A 24,540-nucleotide genomic window follows, 5' to 3' on the forward strand; every position below is an offset into this window, starting at 1 on the left:
AGGCAGAGAGAGATAATTACATTCTAAGGTAGTAATACTCTTGTTGCTTCTGTGGAACGAGAGAAAACTAAATAACATTCTTTAAACAAGCGGCAAAATATAGAGAAGGAGGAGAGGAGAAAAGATGCGAGGAATGAAAGGGAAAGAGAGCGAAACGAAAAGAAACTGCGCGTCAGGGTGACAGAAAGATCTCTTCATTGTCGTGAAAATTGGATCGGACCGCGAAAAAAGGAAAGTTTGACGGAGAACAAAAACATCAACAATCCCCCCCCCCAACCTCCCAAAGAAATAATAATGATATCAGAAGGGCATCAACAAGAAAGGAGAGAATTACTGACGACGACAAAGTTAAAGTGATGTTTCGACTAACAACATTCTCTTTCCCGACATCAATATTATTATTACTACTACTCTATCTCTCTCATCTACCGCCAACACTGTACAATCCTTTTCTTCTTCTTCTTCTTCTTCAAAATAGTCTATATTATCTGTTCTTTTCCTTTGCGATCGATGCTCTTTCTCTACTTTCGATCGACAGTTGTTGTAACCAACAGCAATTAGGAGACGCGAAAACGGTGACAACTTCTCGTCGGCAAGGACGAGCAGGCGAAAGGGCGGCGATGCTACATGTGGGGCGGTCGCCACATAAACACAGCCACACACGCGCACCGTCACCGAGCGGTAACAACAGCACGCCACAAAGTGCACCTACACTAAGTGTATGTATATATACGTGTGTATGTGCGTGTGCTGGGGGTTATACATCACAGTAAATAAATAAAACAATCCCAGTCCACAAGTATGTACGCACTCCGAATAATGTCAAAACCTAAAACAAAGTACTATTTTCATACACGCAGTAAGAAAACACATCTGCTCCCGCATCCATGGCCGGAGTCTACGTTATGACCACAAACGGTAACAATTGAAAAATTGTTACGATTGTTATGTCATTATTAAGTTAAAGAAAGAATTAACAAAAGCAAAAAATTAAAAAAAAAAAATTTAAAAAAAAAGGTGGGAAGCAGTTTATAACTTATGAACTTCCTTTTTTTTTCTTTTTCATAAACTTTCTCCAACTTCTATGTAATAGATTTATTTTCTTACATAAAAAAAAAAAATCCTGTGACATAGACGTGTAATATTATCACCCTCATCTTTCTCTCTTTCTCACCTGCGGATTAAAGGTCAAGGCATGCTATATGACCTATATGCAAGTGTGGTAAAAGTACTACGATCAATCATCAACTTATTTTTATTTTTGTTTTGATTACGACGACACCGTCCGGACTTCCCTTCTTCTGCCATCATTACTTTTTTTCCGCCGGACAATATTTTACGACTTTTGATTCTTTTTTAAACTGTTTCTTCGACACATCTTGAATGAATGGGATATTTTACCTTTATATCTACCTGCCCTGAGGAAATGGATAATGTTGAATTTGATTTCAGTAGCATCTTTGGTAAGTGTGTGATCCATTTATTCAATACCCCCCCTTTTCACTCTCTGAAGGAATAGTTGCGTGTGGACATTACACAAACAACACGTACGCGTTTATTTTAAACTAACTCTTATTAGGGCGCATTACTATTATTAGCGACATAAACTATTTAAGAAAAAAATACTGTTGGGAAATTTATTTATTTTACCATTTGTCTTTTCCTACTCATTTGCGACCTATTTGCGTGAACAGACTAATATAAACTTAAATATATTTAAAGTTTTGTAAATATCGGGCTAGAGGAAAGTAGCTATATTTGTTTATTCGGTAACGTAAACAAAAATGGCTACCACCCTCGAATCCGATATATACGGAACTTTAAATATTAATCTAAATGCAAATATTGGTGCTGGCTGGTTAATTGACACTTATGGCGGCAATTAAAAGTAAAGAAAACACGGAAAAATCTGTATGGTGTTGGTGTACATGCTCGTTACAGAACGGAGATGTCATATTCCAAAAATTACGTAAATTGATCAAGTAGCTCTTTTTAACTAAAAAAAAAAATATCAAAACTGTTATAAAATATTATTACTGTACACATAACACATTATAAAATATTATTACTGTACACATAGATTCGAAAAAGTTGTCAAAAAACAAATATATAACAAATAAATGTTATCAAAGGCAAGATAAGTTACTTTTCTACCAAACTGGATATATTTTTTGTGTTTTTATTCAATGTAACATGTTTATTCAGCTCGAAAAACATGCAGTGTTTACCAATGTATTGGAAAATTCAAAATGGCGCCCGACTCTCTTTAACACGGTAAGTTTGGGAAAAGGTGTTATAAATAATAAACTAGACAAAATACTATTAAAAAACACCGAATATATGTCAACTTATGTCACGGTAACATATATTGAGCGAATTTCTAACAGTATTTTGTCTAGTTTATTATTTATAGCACCTTTTCCCGAACTTACCGTGTTAAAGAGAGAGAGTCGGGCGCCATTTTGAATTTTCCAATACATCGGTAAACACTGTATGCTTTTCGAACTGAATAAACATGTTACATTGAATAAAAACACGAAAATTATATCCAGTTTGGTAGAAAAGTAACTTATCTTGCCTTTGATAACATTTATTTGTTATATATTTGTTTTTTGACAACTTTTTCGAATCTATGTGTACAGTAATACAAACCCAAATTTACTATTTTTAGCGATTTTACTGCTAAAACTATATTGAACATAAGGCTGATTTTTTATCTCGACACTTCGATTTGAATTGTCTCTTCCTTATTTCATCGGATTTCATCATGGCGGACGAAAACACTACTATTCGCTTAGTCGTAAATTTTGATTTACTTGAATAAAACAAAAAACTACTTGATCGATATAAGTAATTTTTGGAATATGACATCTTCGTTCTGTAACGAATGCGTACGTCATACAGACTTTTTCTGTATTTTCTTTACTTTTAATTGCCGCCATAAGTGCCAATTTGAATAAGCACCCAAATATTTCACAACTAAGTAGTTAAAGTAAAATAAGTTGTTTTTGACGAATTTGCTAACGGTATTTCTTTTAAAATATTTTATGTCGGCCATAGTAATAATTACTCGGGTCAATAGGTACGTGCAAAAAAAAGAAATTGGTACCCAAAATGTATAAACAATTTCACTCCTTTCATTTATTCACAAAAATCCAGGAAATCAATCCATTTTAATGAAAATTTCGGTATTCATTAATTAACAATAAAAAAGTATAATGAACCCATTATATTTTTTAAATTTTAGCGAAAATGTGTTATTTTATGTAAACAAAAAAAAGCACCTTACTAAAGTTATAGTTTAAAAAAAAACGCACGAATTTATTTTTCCTTTTTTTATGAAAATAAAGCATCGTCTGCCGCTTTAATGTTGACATTAGTTACATTTTCGGTGAACTTTTCATCCATTTATTTTATTTTATTTTTTTTTATTTTTATTTTTTTTACGCCTACGATATTTACCGGGTACTTGCATAACTTGTTTGATTTTTTTTTTTTTTTTTTTTTTTGCACCGGTTTTTCAAGTTGCATTTAATCTCTATCTTTATAAAATTAGGTTTGTGTTTACATAATATGTATGCACAGGATTCACTCCTAAACCAATAAATTGATCATATTAAATTTGGGTAAAACAACTGCTAAGCGTAAAGGTTGAAATGTGAACTATATTTAGTTTTATACAAAGGAGAATTGAAGCCCTTCTTGAACATTAATATTCCTTCGATTTTTGTGGCATTTTAACAATATTTATTAGGCATCACTTAATAAAATATTCTTGTAACTTCAGTTTCTTTAGAGTATTTTAAATGGGGGTTTTAAGGGGCATAATCTGGGCACTACCTCCCATTTGAAAATTCGGCGGACCTGAATAATATTGCCCCCTCTCTAGTTTTTATTTTCGTTTTTTTTTTTGTTTTTTTTCAATTTTTTTCAGAGGATTATTATCGAATGGACACTAGTTTACCAGATAATAATAAAAAAAATAAACAAAGTTTATATTTAATTATTTGTAGGGGGGTGCTCAGTTTCTAATACCCCGTTCTAGTAAATCGATCGATCACCCATTTTGGTACCACTCGATGTTTTTAGGCCAAATTTCGCGAATTTAGCCTTTTTTTTTTTTTTTTTTTTTTTAATAGTTAGCCTTTTTTAAAATTTGGCTTTTTAAAATAATCTTTTAAAAAAGGCTAAATTCGTGAAATTTGGCCGAAAAATGTAGAGTTCTAAACTGAGTGGTCGATTTAGAATGTTGCATTAGAAACTGAGCACCTCTACAAATTTTTTATATATTGACTTTTTCATGTTTTTTTTTTTTTATAATCTGGTTGAATAGTATCCATTTGATAATGATCCATCGAAAAAAAATTAAAAAATAAATAAAAATAAAAAATAGAGGGGGGCAAGATTCTTCAGGTCTGCAGATTTTTCAAATATTTTAAATTTGCATTGAATTTGATCCATAGACATTCGCCATCAATGAAGCAATATTATTTAAACTTTAGACATTTTCTAGAATCAAAATTAATCGATTTTTAATCATAGTTTACTCGAATAATATTCTAGACATAAGGTCTAGTATCATTTATAATTTTAATCTTAGTTAAAGGGAAAAATTTACGCCGCTGAAATACACATTTGCTGTTAAAGGGATATTAAAAGTGGCGCAATAATCTTATAACTACCCATCCTTGGGCAGGTATTTGTCTAGTTTTCTCATAAAGTAATAATAATTTAAAATGCCACCGTTTACATGTAACAATTTAAACGTTTTGAATGTTGTTTTTTTTTTAAGTTCAACTGCATATTAAAAAATAATATTTTAAATACGTAAAAAAAAAATGTTACATTTTCTTTATATATATATATATATATATATATATATATATATATATATATATATATATTCTGTTTTAAATCAAATCTTTTAGCAAAAAACAAAAAAAAAACAAAAAACAGTCCATTCCAAACATTGATTTACGTCACAGTTTTGTGTGTATGTGCGGATAGAGTGAGCTTGTGGCGTAGTGAGATCAAAATATTAGTATTCTAAAAATTAGTCATTATTTTACTGAATAAGTATCCGACAAATTTTGGACAAGGAATAATAAAAGTTACGAAATAAACCGTAAAAAAATCTTGTTCTTTCCACCTGTCATTTTCTTGTGGGTAAAAAAAAAAAAAAAAAAAAAACGAAAAGAAAACGAGATTGAAATGGGTCAAGGCCAGAAAGATCAATTGCCTCCACTTCGCATCACAGTTCGTGATACAGAAAACGTTTGTGCGTGTGTGTTCTTATTTACTTACCTCCCCACGAGAGCAGAGTTAGATTAAATGCTAGTTTTTAATGGGGGAGGGGTGAAAATACAACTTCAAAAAAGAAGTAAAAAAGGGAACTCTGGATTTAAAAAAAATTGTCGATGCATTTGAAGATAGTCGACAGATCGATTTTTAAAATATGTTGTTTAAAGCAAAAATAAGTACACACTCAGTTGTCATGTCGAAAATAGTAATACATCCAAAAATTACGAAAATTCGTCGAATATAAAATTAATTATAGTTTACGGAAAATTGGGGAAATGGTATATTCCCTAGTGCCCGGAAAACTCGTACTCAGAAAACTCATACCCGGAAAACGTGTCCGTTTTTGCTAGGTAGGAAAACTGGTCCATTGTTGAATAAATATCAATTGAAAACACATTTTATGACCGTTTTTTTTTTTTTTTTTACGGAGATATCGTTTTTAAAGTCGACTACGCGCCTCATAATATTACTAAAAATTATTTTTATTTGTTTACTCTTGTTTAAAAAAAAATAAATAAACATCACGGAGTCAAGGCACAAAAAACGAAACGTATACAAAAACAAAACAAAACAAATACTTTAGACTTAACATTTTTATGTTATTACGAAACAAAAATATAAAAAGAAAGAAAACACTTGTTTCATCAAAGAAAGCAAATATTTTATTCAGAAAGAATCAATTTAGTTTAAACAGTTCTTGTGTTATTACGAGACAAAAGAAAACACTTCTTGTATTATAGAATATTAAATCGTTATATAAAATAATTTATTAAATTTCTCTTTGTCAAATAACGCGGCAAATAAGTAACAAACAAGCCCCCCCCCCCCCCCGAACAGAAAAATATTTGAAAATCAAAACATTTATTATATCATTTAATATATATCAATATATAATTGTAAAAACATTTATTTAAAAGTTTGCGTAAGAAAATATAATTTAATAAAACAATTTTGTAATGAAAGCAACGTTGGATTTTTAAAATAAATTTTTTTTTTTTCGAACAAATAAATAATTTAAATGAAACATTTTTTTAAATTAAAGCAACTTTACTTTGAAGTATCAACAACAAATTAATAATTTAAAGGTATTTTGACCGAGAAACGCCATCTGGCAACAGTTTAGTGAAACGCTCCAAGAAAAGGTGGCCGCCGTACGCATACTGCAGAAGTGCCGTTTGGTGTTTCGTGAATACAAAAGGTGTTAAACCTAAATTATTTTTTTCTAAACAAAATATTTATTTTATTATTTGATAATACAAGAACTGTTTTCTTTCCTTTTTTTTTTTTTCGTAATAACACAAAAAGTGTTAAAACTAAATTATTTTTATTTAAGAAATATATGGTTTCGTTTTTCGTGTCTTCCGTTCAGTTTCGTTACATAATCAACGGTATCCACTTCCGGTAGCTTGATTTTTTTTCCGAGCAATGATCTTGGACATTACCTAAAAAATATACAAATTTATTTTCTTTTGGAGGAGAGGTGGGTGGTGGGCTCGTTTGAAAACTATATCTACCTCAGTATTTACTTTAATTTTCTATTTTGGAGCGATTATCAAGACTCCTAAGACGTGACTGATCCTCATCCTCTCATGTCGGACAATTTTGTTCACAAGTAAATACTCGACATTACTTATTTTGTTGTGTTTTTTTTAAACTAAATAAACTCTTTAAAATAATTAAACCACTAAAATCTTACAAAGCTAGGTAGAAAACAAACACTTAAAAATATCAATTTTATTTTATAAAACAGTAAACAAGTAAAAATATTTTTTAAAAGTATTATGGGATGTGTATTCTTTTTTAAAAACAATATCTCCTTCAAGAACGATCATAAAATGTGGTTTCAATCGATATATTTCCTACCCTGCAAAAATGTATGAGTTTTCCATGTACGAATTTTCCGGGGACGAGTTTTCCTAAATTCATTTTCCCTACATGTGAACACCTCAAAGATTGCAAATACAAGGAAATACTTATCTCCCTTTTCATTACTGACGTTTTATTTTAACCAGTAGTGATAGACATTTTTTTTTTTTTGACTAATCAACCGTATCCACTTCAGGTAGCTTATTTTTTCCGAGCACTGATCTTAGACATTACCTGGACATGTTCATTAGTAATGAATAATGAACATGTCCAGGTAATGAACTTCATTACTGCGACATGACAATTAAGTAGATACCATTACTTTGGAATTCAATATTTTGAATTTTGCTATTATAAGGAAAAAGCGCCAAAATATCTCCAATTATTTCGAATTAGAGATATTTAGTTTAATTGGAAAAAAGATTGACCGCCCCCCCCCAATAAAAATAAACAAATTACTACACTTTAAAACATTATTTATTTCCGAAACGATTTATACTATAAAAAATTCTGAAAAAAAAAATTAGGCACAAGGTCATTCAAAATGTGTGGGCAGGAGTGGGGTTGGGGTCTATAGTCATCCTTGTCACTGTATCTAATGTTTGTCTATCATTTTCCTAGGTAGAATCCTCAATCACCAAAATACCATATTCATTCTAGGGGTCGTCCTACTTAAGATTGTCAAATCGATAATATATATATATATATATATATATATATATATATATATATATATATATATATATATATATATATATATATATATATATCGTTACATTTTGATCCGATTCCCATAGCTCCAAGATCAGTTTCCCCCAGAAAAGGGGAACTCTTATCCGGCTGCAAAAATAACCTGGGCGATCTCGTGTTGGAATTCCCCTCATAAATGAGGGCATATTAGGTGTCGGACAAGAGAAAATGAAAGATAACAAAACCCTTCGAAATAAAGAATTAGTGATTGTGGGAAGATGGCTTAATTGAGAGTGAAAGCGCTACTACAATTTGATCTGCAACGGGATAGCATAACGACAGATGGTGTAGAAAATACAGAAAAACAATTTGAGGGAAGGAGATTGCCAAGTTTGAAAAGATGATGTACATGAAGAAACTTGGAGGTGACATCAGCTGAAACGTTGTAAAGTGCACGAGTGCACGGCCTGAATGAGGAGGCATACAATTTTCTGTTTTTCTTTGCGCACGCACACACACAGCGCTTACCGACATTGACTGATTTTTTCATCGTGCGATCAAGTTTTTTTGTTTTTAACTTTACACACACACACACGCGCGCGCGCGGCAGTAATTTTATAAACTTGCTTGACTTTATAGAGAATTTGAAACGAGGTTAGTATTTGATGGCCAAACATGGGGTTCCCGCCTTACGTAATTTGTAGCTATGCAGGTCAAATGACGTATTGGCATCTTACACACTCAGGCGGAACGTGTCGAAACTGTACCCAGTTGTGTCAGATATTTATAAGTCTCACAACCCACAGCGATTTCCCACATATTGTTTGTTTTATATCTCTTTAACTATTAAAGAAGCAGGGATTCAATTTAAAAAAAAAAAAAAAAAAAAAAAAGATAAAAAAATAAAATAGAATAATCACAACAAGAAACAACTGGTTTTCAACATCATGCATATTATATTTTCAAGTTGTGTGAACGTTAGATAGCTGGCTTCGTTTTCAACGTTCATGACAGGACTAATTTCGTTTCGGTTATTCTACTTTTTTTTTTTCATTGTCTTCTTGTGCCTATGTTAAGTCAGTTTTGTGCCCGATACTTGAACGATTATGGAGCACTTATTTATGGCAGATAGTTTATCTGATATTATTGTTTTTATTGATTTCTATTTATTTTAATCAAGTTTGTATTGAATTATCGCTTCTTGATATACAAATTATTTTTCAAAGCGTACGTTACGGTCTTCTTAACTAACGCCAAACTTAACCCTTGCCTGTAAGAAGCCACCCGGACTTAGCGTTAGTGCTATTTATTTATTTTTTTTATTTATTTATTTTTAGTTAAATGCCGTAAAAAATCTATAGTGACAAGTAAATGGGTGGGGTATCATTTTACGTTAAGTTTATATACGGACTAGATACCCGACTCTAAATTATAAAACAATCGTTGGTCTTTTTCGGTAAGTTTTTCAAGATGTTCACTCCTAGGAAAAATAGTATCTCATCATGATTGTTTTTTTTGTTTTTTGTTTGAGGGGCGGGGGTGATGAATGGATGGTATTTACAAATTTATGAATGAAAAAAACAACAACAGAAGACATCTTTCATTACGGTCATTTTTAAGGCAAAGGAAATAACGCCGTACTCTAGTAATGACTTCTTGAAAGAATGAACTTCATGAGCTGATTTTCTTTAGCATATCCATCCTCTTTGCGGTTATTTTATACCAAAATGCAATACCTATTCGTAAACAATTTAAAGCACTAGTTGCTATTTTACCCATAATTGGATAAAAATTATGATTTTGACTTTATGTATTAAACGACTTCACTTAGTCATGTACAGCCTTCATTGCAACAAAAATTGATCCACATAACCCTTAGGGGATCCTGAGTTTAACATTCCAACTTCAGGTATTATAAATTGTCCTCGGTGCTTCCTTTCATTGTGATCATTTGAATTACATGATGTCATTTTCGGAGCCTTTCGACTGGCTGAAATTTTGGGCTTCCGTATATCCGTGTTTACAAAACTTCCGTTTGTTGCGATTTTGAGAAAGGCAGAATACCTGTTTTTTTTTTGTTTTTTGTTTTTTTTTATAGCTAATTAAGCTATTTTTTTGTACAAATAAAGTGTTTGTTTTTTTTAATTCAAAATCTTAGAACTTTGCTTTACGAATTATCTTTGAAATAAACCCAGAAAACTAACCATTGATCTTTTAAAGGATTTTTACAATGAATTTATTTAACTTCAAAAATTAGCCGAATTGGTTAACTCGCCGTGAAAATATTTTTCACAACTTTTTTTTTTTTTTTTTTCTTCACTTGTACAAATATTTTTTTCCTTTTAGAAATTTACTTTAGTCTTTAATCTTTCAAATACAATCAGAAAGTAGTCGGAAACCTACAAAAAAATTATGATAAATAGGCTTTCAAAACTAAGTAAAACTACAAATAAAGTGTTTTTTTTTTTAATTCAAAATCTTAGAACTTTGCTTTACGAATTATCTTTGAAATAGACCCAGAAAACTAACCATTGATCTTTTAAAGGATTTTTACAATGAATTTATTTAACTTCCCCCTATTTTTGTTCGTTCATTTTTGCCCATACCTATAATAGGAAAGTGTTTTTGGAAGAATAGCCTTCATGGGCTGATTTTGTTGAGCACATCGACCCTTTTGCGGTTATTTGATATCAAAATACAATACCTATTCGTAAATAATTATCAGAACTAGTTGCTATTTTACTTATAATTGGGTGGATATTGTGGGTTCATAGCTTTACCCAGAGTTATCAAGGCGTAATAGACACAATAGGATTTTAACTCAACATTTCTGATTGCATACCCGTGGCTTGGTTGTTTTATTTTACGGCATATCAACCCTTTCGGGTTATTTGATGCCGAATCCAGTTATTTTGGAAATAGTATTCATGTTGCATCCAATGTTATTTTGTAGAAGGTGTTTATTCTTCAATCTCTTTGTATCTTCAATCGCTAGTTTGTAGTGTTTGGTTTGGTTGTTTTATAGTAGATTTTATCGTTTTTATTCCCTGCCCTGCAGAACATGAATGAGTTTTGCAATAGGAGAGGGAAAAGAGTTACAGAGTTACAGTATTAATGTTTAGTACATTTTAAGCTAGGAAACCAGTCAGAAAGTGGGGGAGATTGAAAGAGAGGGGGAGCAAATGAGAATAAGGAAAAGGAGAAAAAGGTGAATTGTTGTTTTTGTTTTACGAAAGGAAATAGAAAAACAAAAAGCACCAATGTTAAGTGTATTTCGTCTTAGGCAGCCAATATCTTCAGACGTCCTGATCTGGTGAATACTCAATGCATACTCTTGTGACAATATTTATTTAGTTTGTCGCACAGTTTGAGCTGTGATTTGAATCCTTCTTTTTTGACATGCACTACAAATTGCAAGTACCTGATCCTATCATAAAAATCAATACATAACCAACTGAAATGTTCTGTGGCATTATTAAATTAGGATTCGTTCTGATATTAAAATTTTGACAAAGAAAGAAATGCGAGATCCAGTCTTAATCAACATTAAACTGACAGCTTTTCACATTGTGTTTATAGTTTGCTTTTTTTTTTGTGAAAGTGTTCTGGTTCTGCGGTGTGTGTCAAGTGAATCATTTGTTATAAAATTATCAACCGTGCTAATGCACTTTGTAATTTTCCAAATCAAAATAGCCAACTTATAAACGAACAAAGCGAAGATATGATCGTTGTTGTGTTGTGGCGAGTTATGTAATTGTGGAATTAAATTTTTTTTTTTTTTTCGATTTTTTTTTCTTTTTTCTCTTGAATATTCGTTTTGGACTGTAATATTCAAATCTTGTTTCATTTTTCTAACGATAAAACTGCTATTGAGATAAATAGTTTTGTTTGACACGGTTGTTTAGCCAGAATAGAATTCAATTTATCATTGCCCTGGAGTCACATTGTAGCATCTTTGCATCTGAAAATTAGAATATCTATTGAGCTAAATGCAAAACAGTTTTTTTTATTTTATTTTATTTTTTTAAATTACATTTTCACCCCAAATAAGGCACTTGCCACTTTGGTGTAGGGGGCTACTATCAGGGACTGGGATACTATGTAGGGAGTTGGGCAACAAGATGTCGGTTCACGTTACACTTGAACTTCTGCATGTCACTAAAGTTGGGGAAGCAGGGGCGCGGAAGGGAATTCCAAAGTCTAGCGGTTCTGGGGAAGAAACTACTGGAGTAGAAAGCTCTCTTACATCTAGGGATCCCTACTGTGTAAGGGTGGGATTTAGCTGCTTGTCGGGTATGTTGAGGGTATTTAAGTCGTGGGGGCACAAATGCTTGCAGTTCGTCAGAAAACAACCAATAATATATATGTACTATTATATAAAAGGAACTTTGTATGGGTAAGAGAGTTCATTCCTTATGGACTCCTAAACGGCTGGGCCGATATTTTTAAAAATTTCACGCGGATGTATTTTATGTGCCTGTCAGTGTTGTTAGGTAGGTTTTGTATCAAAATGTTTTCAATAAGTATCGATAATCGAAAAAAATCCAATGAAAGGAAAAACAGTCGATTTTGACCAAAGTAAACACCTTATACAGCCTAACATTACAAGTGCATTTGAGAAGTTTTATTACCACACAAGCAGAAGGGCCTGGCATATAAAACTAACAGTAGGTTCTTTGATATGACTGGTGCGCATTCGAAATAAGTGTTTTTGTTCTGAGCACATTTGAACTATGATACTTGACTTTTGCATTTTAAACTTTAATTCAAACCATTATATAAAATAATTTTTTAAAACCAACAGTAGGTTCTCTACAGTGCAATGTGAACTACAATGTATTGTGAACTAGTTCACTGCAAGGAGGCATGTGAAGCTTTTTCCTGATGCACCACAGTGGATCCCCTACTAGAGCAGGCAATTAATCAATTCGATTGAAAAAATAAGCACTCTCACCTATTTTGATGACAAAATATGGGAGGGTGAAACATTTGTTAATCTTAACTCAATTCCAGAAAACGTCAGGTCCCCTTTCCAATATATATATATATATATATATATATATATATATATATATATATATATATATATATATATATATATATATATGAATAAAAAAGAATGCGAAAAGTATAAAAGCTTATAACTTTTCTTTATTCGTTTTTAATTGGTGACGTGCAGGAATACAAAATAATAATATTATGAAAAAAAATTTAAAAACTTTTTTCATAAGTACATATATATATATATATATGGAATAAATGAAAAAAGATTATATTCCAAAGTTCATGTCGACCATCTTATAATTTATTCCTTTAATTCAGTTGACATTTACAATTCTTGATAATATCTATTTCATAGTGCTAAATCAATCACTTAATTATTATATCAATCAGTGAATCTATTTTGCCCTTAATTCATCAGAAGAAATAGCAACAATCAATCCGTCAAAAGGAAATAGTGTGATTTAACATGATTAAAATCCGAAAATTGGGAGAGAAGCTGCAAATACCTTATTATATGTTTCCATTACGCCATTTTGAATTTTTAGAAATGTCAAGAATTGTAAATGTCAACTGAATTAAAGGAATAAATTATAAGATGGTCAATATTATGGATTTTGGAATATAGTCTTTTGTCATTTATTCACTATATTGCTCTGTAATTACATTGAGCTTCTTAAATAAGGATTTGTATATATTATAAGAAAATATATTTCTACAGAAATATATATATATATATATATATACACACACATATATATATACTAGGTTAATGTAGTTTGCTTGAAGCATTATTTAGTGTGTATGTAAAGGTAACTAATAAAAGCCAATACAATGGGGCCTCAAATGATTGGATTTTTTATGGGCCGTTCTTTTATGGGTCTTTAGCCGGTTAAAATTGTTTTTAAGGCATCAAAAATGGGTTACAATTGTTTTTAAGGCATCAAAAATGGGTTAAAATTGAAAAAAAATCTTTAAACATTTTGAACATTCATCTTAGTTTATTTTTGATTTTTATTCGGTTTATAGGTGCGTCACGCTTAGTTTATTTTTAATTTTTAATCGGTTTATATGTCCGTCACGTTGGTACAGTGTTAACGTCACCAGCTTTAGATGCTGTAATTTTGGTTTCAATTCTAGCTGATGGCACTCAAATACTTTTTCTTTTTTTTTTTTTTTCACTTTTGAAATCACGACTCTATAATAATATATACGAAATCGAGACAAATTAAAATATCTTATATTATTTAATTAATTGGAATGCTTATTGAGATGAGTATTATTTATTCATTTATTTATTGCGGACTATTATCCTCATCTTTTTTAGTAGTTGTTTCATGACGTTTTGGCCAACTATTCCTCTGGCCTTCGTCAGGTGGTAACCGCGACGGGATAGGAACTCCGAATCTCCTAACTACATTCTCAGCAATTACTGCGATCCGTAGTTGTTTTTCGTCTCACCACATTTTGGCCAAGTAAGCCTCTAGTTGGCTTTGGGTAGGATTGAAACCGCTATCTTCAACCAATACTCACCTGGAAGCGTAGAGATTCACTGTCTCTATGCACTGCGCCACGGGCTCCGAAGGGCGATCAAGGTTGGATTTTTTTGGTCTTATAAATCCACGTTTATTTATTATCTGGTTTTCCATTGTCGGGTCCGTACCGAATGGTATTTATTATTTAATTAATTGGAATGGTTATTGAGATGAGTATTATTTATTCATTTATTTATTGCGGACTATTATCCTCATCATTTTTAGTTATTGTTTCATGACGTTTCGATCAACTTCACAAATAAATCAATAAAATATCATATTTAAGCATATTTTACGCCCGGGCAAAGCCCCCCCCCTTCCGCCGCTAGTATCTATATTATAATACACTAAGGTATTTCGTGTTCGCACACATATTAAAAAAAAAAAATCAGACTGTCCAATCAGCGTTGATTGATGATTGATCTGATATCGCAAAGGTTAAAAAAAAATTCTGACTTTACTCATTTTAAAACGAATTGTTCCAAAATCAAATTATGTCGCCCAATCAATTAAAACCGTACAATTTTAAATAAATACATTTCAATAAGTTACATTTGTTTTATTGATTTGAAGAATATTTAGTTAATATCTTTTTTTTTTTTTTTTTGCTGTTAAGACAAATGATATTATTTTAAAAATAATTAAATCACAACAATTATAAATAAATAAAGAAGATACATTCGTTTTATTCATTTAAAGAATATTTGCTGCTTATTAAGAATTACGCTTATTTAAAAAAAAAATACAGAAAAATCTTGGTGTACTTACTCGTCATGGAACAAAGATGTCATGTTCCAAAAATTACGTAAATTGATCAAGTAATACTTTTTTTTACTAAGAAAATCAAAATTTACGATTTGGGGCGATTTTACTACTTAGCTGCACTGAACATAAGGCTAATTTTGACCTCTACTCTTCAAGTTGAGTTATCTCCCCCTTATTGATTTAATCGGATTTCATCATGGCCTACGAAGCACTATGACTCGCTTAGTCGTAAAATTTGATTTTCTTGAATACTGAAAAAGACTTGATCAAATTATATGATTTTTGGAATATGTCTTCATTCCGTGCATTATACAGACTTTTCGGTATTTTCTTTATTTTTAACTTCCGTGCTTTAAGTGCTAATTTGAATAAGCATCGAATATTTAGTTAATTTTTATGCTATTAAAGCAAATGATATTGTTCTAAACATAATTAAATCGTTACAATAAGAGGAACAGTAGATGTACGTACGTGTGTGTATGTGTGTATTAAATCGTTACAATAAGAGGAACAGTAGATTACGTACGTGTGTGTATGTGTGTGCGAAAATATTTAACCGATAACCTCTTAAACTACTTGTCACATAACACTGAAATCAACAGGAAATACTAATCAGACACCAAGGATGGTTTATAATGAGTAAAATCTTTGTTTGGATGGATGAATAACACATGCAGAAATATATCGACAAGTTGAAATGCAAAATGTTCATTTCATCTTGCTGGCATATTACATTTATGCATGTGCAAATTTATTCATAGTTTGCAGTGGTTTAATTTAAAATCCTTCTTATCCATCTGTCAATAGCTCGGACACTAGGGAACGCAACTGGAGTGCTAAATGTTTTGGTTTTTAATATTCTAGCTGAGGGCATCCAAGTCATTTTTTAAAAAATCTTTTGAAACCAGTACTATATATTAGGTACAATATAATATTCAATAGAGAATTGTCTCTGTAAATAATAAATACAAAATCTGCATGAATTAAAATATATTTTACGACTGGGTAAATCCAGGCACCCCACACTAGTTTTAAATAAAATAAATACAGAAGAGACATTCGTTTTATTGATATAAAGAATATTTAACTGACAATGACGGTCATTTGTGCAGAAAAAGAAAGGTTCATTTAAAACAAATCTTAATAGTATTGAACCTGACATTATTTTGAAAAGAATATTAGCAGTAAATGATACATATTGATGTAGAAGGCGCTGTGAAAATTCGACAGGATTCCTTAGTAATTCTAGAATTCTACATAAACTATGTTACACATTAATGATCGTGCATTGATTTAAAAAAATAAAAAAACAATATCTTCATGTGAACAGTAATAAAAATGAAAGTACAGATAACACCACTAATAGTAGGAGCGCTAGGAACGATACTAAAAAAAACTTGAAAAAAGATTGGGAGAGATTGGAATCCGATGGATGGCAGAAAAGATACAACGAATTTCACTAATGAAAACTGCAGAAATATTAAGGAAAACCCTTGAATGTGGCGACCAACACCACACATAAACGACATGGAAACGGCTACAGATACAAACACGAAGGAACATCACATGGAATCATGAAAACTAGAAATGTATAATTGAAAAATACCCCCCCCCATTTTTTTTTGGGGGGGCGTATCACCATAAATGGGCACCACACCAAATAATAAGGATCAAGGATCTTTTAGATCATGCTATTTAAACTCTAAATGCTTCTCCTCAGATGAGGAGAAATGGTTGTCATTATACTAGCATGAAGGTATACAAATAAAACCAGTTATTTTATATATGTGTGTCTGTGTGTTTTAATAATAAATATTTGAATAGAAAATTAGATTCCAGTAACCATGTCTTTGTAAAATAATAAAATTGATATTATTAAAATATACATTCAGATTCATTAGGGAATAAGTTATTTTATTTTTCATTTTTCGGATACGATTTTGGCCTTTTCTTTTCGTGAATCACACTTGTTGAAAAATCCAAAATATGTAATTCTGTATTTTGTGTACCCTTAAGAATGAATAAAGACAGTAACATGAATCTATTTTTTTATTGTTTAATTATACATGCTTAAGAGTTAAAACAAATATATCAATTGAGCTTGAAATTTGAAAATCTGACTAAAAAAACAACACACACGCACACAAAGGTGTGTGTGTGTGTGTGTGTGTGTGTGTGTGTGTGTGTGTGTGTGTGTGTGTGTGTGTGAGAGAGAGAGAGAGGGGGATGGAGTGTTTCAGCATGGATTTAAATATTTGAAATGCTAATCAATATGCTTTGAATATTTCGAATAGCATTCTAATAATATATGAAAGCTCTATAGGTTTAACTGCAGTACTGAAACATCTCATGGGTATAAAATAATATATATATATATATATAGATATATATATATATAGATATATATATATATAGATATATATATATATATAGATATATATATCTATATATATATCTATATATATATCTATATATATATATATATATATATATATGTATATATATATATATATATACACACACACAAACTATATACGGATGAGTCTTACCTAAGAGAGTACAAGAATTATTTTTGCTTATCAACTGTGATTCCCCACCCCGTCCATCTCTCTCTCTTGCTCTCATATATATATATATATATATATATATATATATATATATATATATATATATATATATACTCTTATTTTAGGATTTTCCTTATGATTGAGCACTCTGCTGGATTTGTTTTTCTAAAAAACAACTAATTATATATATATATATATATATATATATATATATATATATATATATATATACTTGTTTATTGTTATATAAACATGTTCACATCCCGCTGCTACAAATAGCCACTTGTTTCAATCAAACAACAGATATCATCAGGCAGCGACTTGACTATTCAAAAGTTCAATGAATAATGTTTATATAACAATAAACAAGTATTATCAGCTCTTTTTATTGAGCACTATCTAACAACCTCGTTGAATTCATTAGTCCATTACTTTTGAATATAAAAAACCCCGAGTATATATATATATATATATATATATATATATATATATATATATATATATATATATATATATATATATATATATTGGTGTTGAGACAATTAATTGAAAAAAAAAAAAAAATTGAGATTTTTTGTGGTAGCAGAATCAATATTAGAAAAAATTTAGCCTAAATTCCAAAACGATTCTTTAAAAAATTTTTCTTGATGAAAAAAAAAAAAATTTGAAATAGACACGGGTGTATTTATTTATTAGAAGTTGTTTATTTACAAAATAAAACTGAGGGCCACAGAAACACAGTTTATAAATCCCATTCCCAGATTAAACATTAACTCTCTGAGTCTAATTTTTATTTTTTTTATTGATCATTGATTTTATTTACCATAGTAAACTTTTTAACGCCTATTTACTTAATGCTGCATCTCAGGAAGTTCACAGTTGATTATTAAAAGATTTAAAATGCCCTGGATAATTATTTTTTCAATTTCGCTATCGCCGGTTTGACAATGTCGTTCGATATAATTACTATTTTATTGTATTTTTAAACTTTTGACACAAATGAAAAATATAGCTGATAAATCTCACAATGAGTTTATCAAACTCTTAAATAAAATACATGTAAATGTTGAAAAGAATAACAAGAAGACTCGGAAACAGTGAAATGAATAATATAATCAACAGAAAATACAGAAACGATGTTAGTTGAGTGGGAACTCTGCTAAACTGAAGGACAAAGTAAAGTTACGACTGTCTCTCTTTCTCTCTATCTCTCTGCTGGGTCTTGGGTTCAGGCTGCTGAAAAGCAAAATCTGGTCAATGGAAGTGACATCAGGAATTCGTATATTAATTTATGTAATTAAATGAAGTAATCATATGTAAAGCTGAACGTCTGTGTGTGTGTGTGTGTGTGGTCACGAATAGGCTCCTATATGGTTGACTATTTTAAAAAACTGATTACATATAATGATAGAAGATGTATCGAGGATCAAGAATTGGTATGTTTGATCTGGCAGAATGGTGGTTCATAAAAATTGTGGGGTCTACGTTCGCGCCTGGCCCCCAAAGTATGGAAAAAAAAATGGAAAAAGAAACATTTACAAGTGTTTTTGATATAGATGTACATAAGAATACTTTGATAAGTATGTTTCAACTTAAATATGGATGGTATAATAAAATTGTGGGGTCTGCGTTCACACCTGTACTCCATGGAAATATGGCATAAACTTTAACAGAGACTTTTCATATCTATCTGCGTAAGTATACTTTGATAATTATGTTTCACTTTGAAGAAATATGGTATAATAAAATTAGTGGGTATTCGTTCGCACCTGACCTTCATAGAATGTAAATATATCACAAAGTTTAACAAGGTTTTTTAAAAATGATGAGGGTCCACAATAACACCTTAACTTTAATCTTAATTCACGTTAGTTTTTATTTATTTTTTTGAGTTGAATCATATTGTGTCGAATAAATTCACCTCATAAATTCACGTTCTTATTAAAGTGAAAGTTAAAAAAAAAAAAAGTCGGAACTTTAGACAATTCTCGACACAGATTTTGCATAACTCTTTTTTTCCTTCTCCACTTGCACGTGGCACTCTTTCGAAAATAGATAAATAGATAAATGAGATACTTGTTATCGTGTCAAAAGAAGGAAAAAATGCTGCTCACGTGATTACGTGTCTTTTTAAAAACATTTACATAAACTTTTTATTTTTATTTATATATTTGTTTAAGCTTTTTTTGTCAGTGTACTAGAAAGAATTCAGTTGATTACAACCCTTTCTGCATGTTCTTTACATTACAATAGTACAACCCTGAATCCGACGGTGCAATACTACACCGTTCAATACTGTAAAACTGAAACGAAGCTGTTCTGCTTAAAAAGGGCGCCATTTTCTTCTTATTCATATTTATATCGATTCTTTGCTTTAAAAACTAAAGTAATTATGTGTTTACTTTTTAATATCCCATTTTGCTGTTTCGGATTATTTTACTAAAGTAAAAGCTTCATTATTTTTCAAAACTGTTTTTGTTTCTTTGTTTTTTGATATTTCGTTGTTATTATTTAGTAAGAGTGTTTCGCAGAAAAGCCAACAAACAACTACCCGAAAAATAAATATACAAGAAATAAATGTTACCATAGTCAATAAAAGGTCAGTTCATGTTTTTTTTTGTTTTGAAATAATTTTTAATGCTCTTTACTTGAAATAATTTCAGCGAACCAAAATTAAAATGAAATTTGAGGCGATAACTACTTAAATGAATTTTTATATAAATTACACATGCAATAATCGATAAAAGCATAAAATAACAGAAAACATTAAAATATGTTCATAAATATTCCTTACGTTGACGGAACTCTCTTAAATTGTTAACACAGAATGCTCAGGTGCCCCTCCTTCAGATTGAAAACGGGACTCTCCATTTAAAAGTCACTGCCATTTTGATTTTTTTTTAACCGGTTCGTGAATAAAAAAAAGAAAAATCTTTTTACAAACTCCTTAAAAATACAAACCAATGAACTTTTCTACCATAAAAGTAACTTTTATTGACTATGGTAACATTTATTTCTTGTATATTTATATTATTATATATATATAACATTTTCTCTTTGTAAGGAAACATCATTTTGTTGGTCACTCTCGGCTACGAATAGAAACAAAGTTGATATAAAAAAAAATATTTTCGCAAAAATTATCTTTACTTTCATCATATTTTGCTTAGGCTAAAATTTTTGAGTATCAAAACCTAGCTCTTTACAACCCCCTCCTTTTCATAACCTATCATACTTTCATCAATCACAGTCCATTTTCTGTAGGCTGTTTTTGAACCCAGTCAACGACGGGTACTTCTGCTAGTATATATATATATATATATATATATATATATATATATATATATATATATATATAGGAAAAAAAAGAATTTAAAACTGTAAATTGAAATTTGCAATTAAATATATTATTCAACAGAATACTCCAAAAACATTTTTCAAGGTCCTTATTCCATGACATTTCAAAGAATGTCACTCTTGCTATTCTTCTCATCAGAGGACAGAAGGAAGTCAGCAAATTATATTTGTAGCAAAGCTATAATTTTCTGGTTGATCCATTAGATGAAACAGCAATTTATGATATTTAGTCATAAATTGTAAGAAAAATAGTTTTTTTTTTTTTTTTTTCAATCAATTACAAGGCAAACATTCGAGAAAAATATTTAGAAAGATCTACTCTCCCAATATATGCAGACATTACACAGGGAGGGGTACAGTCATTTAAATCTTTTTAAAAAGCATTAAATCTCTAATTGAATATTTAGACATTTTAAAAGAATCGAAATCGGTAAAACTATCAGAATTAGGGGAAATTTAAAACTATCAGAATTAGGGTAAAACTATCAGAATTAGGGGAAATTTTGTAATCATCTCATCACTATGCAAGCTGGGGATGGGGCATCCTATTGGATGCCAGGCATTTATCAACTAGCTCATATATTCCAACTGAGAGATTTTTTTTTAGATTCTAGTCGTTCCTTTAAGTGCATTGTTTGAATCTCTCTTGCACTTGGTTCACCTAGTATATTTGCCAGGTAGTTTTTGAAATTCTTTTTCAGGAGTCCAGTTGCTGTATATGTAATAACTAGGGCTGTGACAACAGCACCTTCTTTCCATTGTTTTGACTCTCGAGTATATAGCCGACACAGTTAGACACAGTTAATCAACCGAGAACCACATCACTCTATATAAAAGCATATAAGATATCAACGGATACACACTCGAGAGTCAAAACAATGAAAAGAATATGCTGTTGTCACAGCCCTAGTAATAACCCAGTAGAATACGAAATTTATGACATAATCAATATTTTGTAATAATATTAATGAAAATAGTTTTCGAAGACAATTAGCGAAAATTGAGTTTTGCAAAAGAAAGAAGCTGGAGAGTTTTAATTATTCGGCATAAACAAATATATGAATTGTGTTAAACTTGAAGTCCTAATTATTGAGTTAAATTTCAACTGAAGTATTTTTGTATGATAGAGGTTTGAAAGAAAAAAAAATATATGTAGATTTGAAAAACTTCACTTCATTATATTTATACAATTGAGGGAATATTTTTGTCGGTTTATGATGCAGTTAAGTTAAAGTATTTGAACTTGACCTTCTTTAACATATATATACCAATCAAAACATAACCTGAAGAAATAGTTACATTCAGTAGCCTGCGGGATGAGTTTCCTGTGTTTTCGTGAAACAAAAGGTATCGATGGATGATCATATCAATGTGCAGACACACACACACACACACACACAATGCTCTATATATATATATATATATATATATATATATATATATATATATATATATATATATATATATTTAGGCAGAATTTCATTATTCGCGCATATTTTATTGAAGAGGATCTTCGTTCTTCTTTTTATGATTTTTCTTTCAGAGAACAAATCAATCAATAAGTAGGATGCACAGGAAGAACAACCCTGACGATGGTCAATCGAGACCGAAAACGTTCGAGAACTTTGGACCCCACAACAAAAACACTTGTACGAAAACAATAAAAATTCGAAAGAAAGATCATAAAAAGAAGAACGAAGATCCTCTTCAATAAAATATGCGCGAATATATATATATATATATATATATATATATATATATATATATATATATATATATATATATATATATACTAGCAAAAGTACCCGTCGTTGACTGGGTTCAAAAACAGCCTACAGAAAATGAACTGTGATTTATGAAAATATGATAGGTTATGAGAAGGAAGGGTTGTAAATGTAGGTTGAATTTGGGGATATCAAAACCAAAGCAAAATATGATGAAAGTAAAAATAAAATAGATAAACCCCATGATTTATTATACCATACCTGTTCACACTGAAACACTTATCACAATATTCTGTGGATCCATATTAAAAAACCTTGTTAAACATTGTGACATATTTCCATTCTATGGAGGTCAGGTGCGAACGAACACCCCATAATTTTATTATACCATATTTCTTCAAACAGAAACATAATTATCAAAGTATACTTACACAGATAGATATCTGTATTAAATATACTTACACAGATAGATATCTTTATTAAAGTTTGTGCCTATTTCCATTGTATGGAGGCCAGGCGCGAACGCAGACCCCACAATTTTATTATACCGTCCCTATTTAAGTTAAAACATACTTATCAAGGTATTCTTATGTACATCTATATCAAAAACACTTGTAAACGTTTTTTTTTAATTTTAAATTTTTTTATTTCCATACTAACGCAGACCCCACAATTTTAATGAACCACTGTTCTGCCAGATCAAACATACACGTTCCTGTGTCTTGATACATCTTGTATCATTATATGTAATCAGTTTTTTAAAATAGCCAACCATACAGGAGCATATTCGTGACCAGACACACGCACACATACATACACACACAGAAATTCAGCTTTATATTATAGATACACACACACACACACACACAAGGGGCATGCAATAAGTAATGCCCCTGACCCACTTTGCATAGCAGTAGAGCAACGAAACTTGCCAGAGTTATTAGTCTTTCTCTACATAGGAACGACCCAGAGTTATGCATTTCTCCCATCGTTAGATGCAGCTCTAGAGACCGTTTTTATAGAACACCCCAGGTTGGTCCTCCAACTACGACGTGACTTCAGAATTCAAGGCTGCATCATCTGGGAAACACTTTCCTTTCAAAACCAACTTCATGGCTGGGAAGAGGTGAAAGTCAGAGGTTGTAAGGTCAGGAGAGTAGGGAGAATGGGGGATGATTTCATAACCACACGCCCGTGCTTCTGATCTGGCGACATGCGAATTGTGGACCGGAGCGTTGTCCTGCAGGAGGAGGGTACCTTTGATGATCTTGCCCTGCCTCTTGATTTTGATAGCTTCCCTTAATTTCCTCAAAATAATAGATAGGCTCCTGTAATTGTGGTACCCTTTGCCAGGAAATCTGTCATCACTACTCCGTCCTGGTCCCAGAAGACTGTGAGCATGACCTTGCCAGCGGAGGGCTGCACTCTTGCCTTCTTTGGAGGTGGTGTGTCCAAGTGCTTCCACTGCATTGATTGGGCTTTGGTCTCTGGATCATAGTGATAGACTCAGGTTTCATCCTGTGTAATGAGTCTTTTGAAAAACTTTGACTCATCTTCTTGGCACATCTCCAAATTCATCCTCGAGCACTCAACGCATTCTCGCTTCTAGAATGGTGTGAGCAACCTGGGAATCCAACTGACAGACACCTTATGCGTATGCAAATGGTCATGAATGATAGTTTCCACAGACCCTGTACTAATCTTGACATCTTGGGCTATTTGGCGAATAGTAAT

General features: G+C 31.0%; 1 protein-coding gene across 2 annotated transcripts in view; it reads left to right on the top strand.

The window, feature by feature from the left end:
- Positions 1-24,540, top strand: part of LOC145293242 (protein cycle-like) — a 545,447-nt gene continuing 520,907 nt past the window's right edge. For both annotated transcript variants that reach the window (XM_080139811.1, XM_080139812.1), the window contains exon 1: positions 1-1,463. In XM_080139811.1, coding sequence (XP_079995937.1) covers positions 1,388-1,463 — 76 coding nt within the window. In that variant the 5' untranslated portion in view covers positions 1-1,387. The remainder of the gene's footprint in view (positions 1,464-24,540) is intronic.

The sequence above is a fragment of the Euprymna scolopes genome, chromosome 14, assembly GCF_053919585.1.
Source record: "Euprymna scolopes isolate OS-2025 chromosome 14, ASM5391958v1, whole genome shotgun sequence".
Lineage (NCBI taxonomy): Eukaryota > Metazoa > Mollusca > Cephalopoda > Sepiida > Sepiolidae > Euprymna > Euprymna scolopes.